We start from the raw sequence: 5,376 nt of genomic DNA, 5'->3' as shown, positions 1-5,376 counted from the left end.
CTATGCTATGCTATGCTATGCTATGCTATGCTATGCTATCCTATGCTGGTACTCATTATATTCCCATTATCTTTCACTAATTTGGGAGGTGGTGGTTTATTATGTGGTAATGGTGTGTGACTTTGTGGTGATCAGAAAATCCATCACTGTCCTAATGTAATGACTCTGTTGTTTCTCTCTGTTTCAGGGGATTTTGGTTCTGTTGATGATCTTCAGCATTGCTGAGCTCTTCATTTCGCTCTTTTCCTCAGTCTTGGGATGCTACACAGAAGGAAGGGGGTGCTGTTGAATGTACTGTACAAGTAAAAACGCAAAATGATAAAACTCAGAAGCCAGTCCTGCTTGTGAGAAAGAGCCAACACACTTACACACTTAAAGTTCACAATTGTTTGAGGCAAAATGGGTTGGGAATGACTCATAGGGGACCTTTTTGGCTGGTGAAACACATTCTTCTCCCTGATAATGGCATTTCCTCCCCCAATAGTGATCACCTTGGTGTAATCACCCCCTCGTGCTCATTGTGGCATGGCTACTCTATACTCAAAGCCAGAGCTCAGACTCAGGGGTGACCAAGTCCTATGACTTTGCTACTTGTGACAGTCTCCTGATGAATCCCCTAAGAGACTCCACACAAGGGCTCCTGCTCCATGAAGCAGAAAGATGAATTGGAAAGAAAAATGGGTTGGTCAGCAAATTGTGCCTTGAAGTTATGAGCCAGACATCTACAAAATTAACTGTGCTATTGCTGGTTAGTTTTTAATTTTAACTCGACACTAACTAGAGTTACCTGGGAAGAGGAACTGCCCATGTAAAATGACCTGTGATCATGTTTGTGGGACACTGTGATGCTTGATGTGGGAGGGCCCATGTCACTGTGGGTGGTATCATCCCCAAGCAGGTGGGAAGGGGTGCTATATTTAAAAAGCTAGCTGGCTCTATGGATGCTTTACTTTGGGTTTCAATTGCTGTGTAGAAACACCATGACCATGGCAACTCTTATAAAGAAAACCATCTCACCAGGGCTGGCTTACAGTTACAGAGGTTTAACAGTCCATTATCACAGTAGGAAGCACGGCAGCGTGAACTGAGAGTTTTACTCTGGAATCATAGCCAGCAAGAAGGAAGATTGAGACAACTTCCTCCAACAAGGCTCCACCTCCTAAAAGTGTCACTCTGTATGGGCCTATGGGCGCCATTTTTATTCAAATTAATAATGGGTAACAGAACAGAGTAAGCAGTATCCCTTCATGGTTTCTTCAGGTTCCTGCTTTGAGTCTCTGTCCTGACTTTCCTTAGTGATGAACTCTTATCTGACAATATAAAGCAAATAACTCCTTCTGTCCCCTAAATTTCTTTTGGCTGTAGTATTTATCATAGCAACAGAGAAGCAAACTAGGGTAAATACTCAAATCAATAATCAATGATGGCAAATATTGGTGAAGTCACTATATCTCAGACTTTGTGCCAAATGATACGACTTCTGCCTATTTGACCTCACAAAAATCCTAGGGCAAATTTTATTGTTATAACCAAACAAGGAAGTTGATATGCAAAAGGGAAAAGGTTTGTTCAAGGTCACAGGGTCCACGGCAACAGGTCATCTGGCTCTACAACCTGAGCGGTCTCACTCCTTATCTAACAATATCTATCTCCCAAGCTCTTTTTGTGTCTCTGAACTAACTCCTTTATACCGTTCAAAATTAATAGTCATTACATGTTGACAGAAATAATGTTTACCCCCCCCAAAAAAAACAACTATATTTTCTAGAGTAGCATGCAGAAAGGTGCTGGTTTTATTTCCAAAATCACTTACTGAAATGGGTCACAGACTTGGTTCACATCATCTAAGGAACCTTCAGGATCCCCAGTGCACCCCAGGCACATAGCAATTACATCAGAGTGTGGTGGGAACTTGATCAGTATTCAGAGAGAGATCCATGGGAATGATTCCATTGCATAGGATATCTGGGAGAGACTGGTTTAAGGCAGCATCACGGGAAATGGGGGCAACTAGATACTTTGGAAGACTCTTGCCTGTAGTCAGTCTGTCATGTCTCATGCTCTGTAACCTGTGGAATATACCAGTATGTCCTGGTGAGAGAGCTGGAAAGATGGCTCAAGATTATTTCCTGTTTTTCCATAGTTTATTTCCCTGCATTCACATTGAGCAGAACACAACTACCTCTAACTTCAGTTTCAGGGTCTCTGAACACCCTCTTCAGGCTCCCATGACCACCTGCATGGTTGTGGTGCACATATGCCCATGCAGACACAAGCACACTCACACACTCACACACACACACACACACACACACACACACACACACACACACGAGAGAGAGACAGACAGACAGACAGACAGACAGACAGACAGACAGAGACAGAGAGACAGAGACAGAGAGACAGAGACAGAGAGACAGAAACAGAGAGACAGAGAGAATATAATACTTTTTAGGGTCCTTGTGTCGTATTGAATACACTTTGAATACACTTCTGCACTCATGGATCCTAAAAAGGGTCTTGAGGACCTCAGAAGCTTTCCAGTCTGAGAACCACTACCTTGTACTGCATTGCGCTGGCTACTGCTAAGCACTGAGGCACTTCCTGTGTCACGTCAACTATATGGCTGCTCATTAAGGGAGGTGTGCCTTCGGTCACAGACATGAAAGTGAAACCCAAAGCAGTCAACTTTTCTTTTTTTTTTCCAATTTTTATTAGGTATTTACTTCATTTACATTTCAAATGCTATCCTGAAAGTCCCCTATACCCTTCCACCTCCCTGGCTCCCCTACCCACTCACTCCCACTTCTTGGCCCTGGTGTTTCCCTCTACTGGGGCATATAAAGTTTGCAAGACCAAGGGGCCTCTCTTCCCAATGATGGCCGACTAGGCCATCTTCTGCTACATATGCAGCTAGAGACACGAGCTCTGGGGGTACTGCTTAGTTCATATTGTTGTTCCACCTATAGGGTTGCAGACCACTTCAGCTCCTTGGGTACTTTCTCTAGCTCCTTCAATAGGGGCCCTGTGTTCCATCCTATAGATGTCTGTGATCATCCAGTTCTGTATTTGCCAGGCACTGGCATAGCCTCATAAGAGACAGCTATATCAGGGTCCTTTCAGCAAAATCTTGCTGGCATATGCAATGGTGTCTGCGTTTGGTGGCTGATTATGGGATGGATTCCCGGATGGAGCAGTCTCTGGATGGTCCATCCTTTCATCTCAGCTCCAAACTTTGTCTCTGTAACTCCTTCCATGGGTGTTTTGTTCCCAATTCTAAGAAGGGGTGAAGTGTCCACACTTTGGTCTTCGTTCTTCTTGAGTTTCATGTGTTTTGCAAATTGTATCTTATATTCTAAGTTTCTGGACTAATATCCACTTATCAGTGAGTACAAATCATGTGAGTTCTTTTGTGATTGGGTTACCTCACTCTACTCAGCTATTAAAAACAATGAATTTATGAAATTCCTAGGCAAATGGATGGATCTGGAGGGTATCATCCTGAGTGAGGCAGCCAACTTTTCTAAGAGCACAAAGGGAATCTCATTTAAAAACAGGATTTGAATTAAGATCACCACATGCAAGTCTCATATGTTACAATGCCTTGGATATAGGGAGAATCATATACCCTGTTCAAATGAATAAACTAACAAGATTTCTTAGATTTCTGCTCTAAGCTGGAAGGAGCTGATGTGTGCTCTAAGCTGAAGGTGTATGTATAGGCGAGGGGCAAGGGAGATAAGTTTTTATTTCCCATGGAGAGAGGTTCTGGTGAAAGAATATTTGGTAACTGAGTGAGTGATGTCCAGATATCTGAGGCTTTAGACGTATTTAAAGGTGAAATCTGACACATGACAGTAAGGACTGGTAATTTAGAGCAAATATTAAATGTCATTTTATCATGCACAGTCCTGTGACTTGAACATACTTAAACACTACAGGCTTTAAATCCCTAGGCTCAAATTTAGTTCTGTGAACATTCAACCCTTGGAATTTAAAGTCACTAGATAAATGGTGTAGGGGCTTTTAATCAGGATTTTCTTGCTTTTAAAACATTATTCTCTTGATTTTTAACAGTGCATTTGGGGACCAGTTTCTCCATTTCCAAAGCATTGGTTTCTCTGATCACAAAACAATCAGTTGATACTGTATATGTGTTATCAGACTTTCTACGAAGGCAGTGCTTGACATATGCATGGGCATTTGATGAATGTTATTCCTGTCAAAAATATGAAGTATTTCTTCAGAGCACAAAGAACTAAAAAACAAATTTTAAATGTTTAAACTCACATTATAGGTACAACATTGTATCTTCAGGCCTGTAGCCAGATTCTTTTATACTTCAAAATTGAGCCTCAGTTCTGAGGGACCTGCTTCTCCTTTCACAATGCACTGAAACAAAATGCCGCTGGAAGCAAATTGTCCTGAGTGTCAGAGCTTTGCTGAGAAGTTGGCAACATGCCATCCCTTTCCATCCTAATTCTGAGTTGCCTGCTGGTCATTATCACCATGGGAGATAGAACCAAGCAGCACTTTTAGGTCCCATTATATTGCAGAAAGCACAAGACCCAGAAAAGCCTACCCCAGCTTTTAAAGAACAAATACAGTGGCGGATGCTCACAGCCAACCATTGGACTGCAAGGAGGGGGGTGATGAAGGAGTTGGAGAAGGGACTGAAGGAGCTGAGGTGGTTTGCAGCTCCATGGAAGGAGCAACAGTGTCAATAGGTCAGACCCACCTCCCCCGGAGCTTGAGGGGACTGGACCACCAACGAAAGAATAGACATGGAGGGACCCATGGCGCTGGCCACATAGGTGGCAGAGGATGACCTTGTTGGACATCAGTGGGAGGAGAGGCCCTTGGGCCTGAGGATGTTCGATGCCTCAGTGTAGGGGAATGCCAGAGAGGAAAGATGGGATTGGGTGGTTGGGTGGGGGAATACCCTCATAGAGGCAGGGGGAGGGAGGATGGGATGGAGGTGCTTCAAAGGGGAGACCCGGAAAGGGGAAAACATTTGAAATGTAAATAAAGAAAAAATATATATATATAAAAAAAGGAAACCAAAGGCTGAGTAAGGAGAGGACACAAATAATCATGATGCAGAATGTATTCTTCAGAAGAGAGAAACACAGTACTGAAGATGGGGTGGGAGTGGTATATGTGGATCTTCAAATGCTACCTGGATAAGAGTTGTTACACTTTTTTTTTTTTAACTTTATCTGTATTTATTTTATGCTGAATTTATTCCCGGGCCATGAGTTTTTGTTTCTTCAGTTTCTTCTGGGATATCTTTTTCTTCTGTGCAACCTCCTCTTCTGGCTTTGGAACGATCTGTTCCTTCTCAGTGAGGATCATCTCAATGTGGCAGGGGGAGCT

At 42.9% G+C, this 5,376-nt stretch overlaps 1 protein-coding gene across 2 annotated transcripts in view; it reads left to right on the top strand.

Moving 5' to 3' along the window:
- The window catches only part of Ms4a5 (membrane spanning 4-domains A5), a 13,084-nt gene extending 12,488 nt beyond the window's left edge, over positions 1 to 596 (top strand). The window contains exon 4 of one of the 2 annotated variants that reach the window (XM_021151247.1): positions 188 to 596. In XM_021151247.1, coding sequence (XP_021006906.1) covers positions 188 to 289 — 102 coding nt within the window. In that variant the 3' untranslated portion in view covers positions 290 to 596. The remainder of the gene's footprint in view (positions 1 to 187) is intronic. The other variant, XM_021151246.1, reaches the window with a different exon arrangement.
- Positions 597 to 5,376: the final 4,780 nt, after the last annotated feature.

The sequence above is a fragment of the Mus caroli genome, chromosome 19, assembly GCF_900094665.2.
Source record: "Mus caroli chromosome 19, CAROLI_EIJ_v1.1, whole genome shotgun sequence".
Classification (NCBI taxonomy): domain Eukaryota; kingdom Metazoa; phylum Chordata; class Mammalia; order Rodentia; family Muridae; genus Mus; species Mus caroli.
Note: the sequence above shows the minus strand (reverse complement) of the source record. Positions and strands in the feature narration are given on the sequence as shown.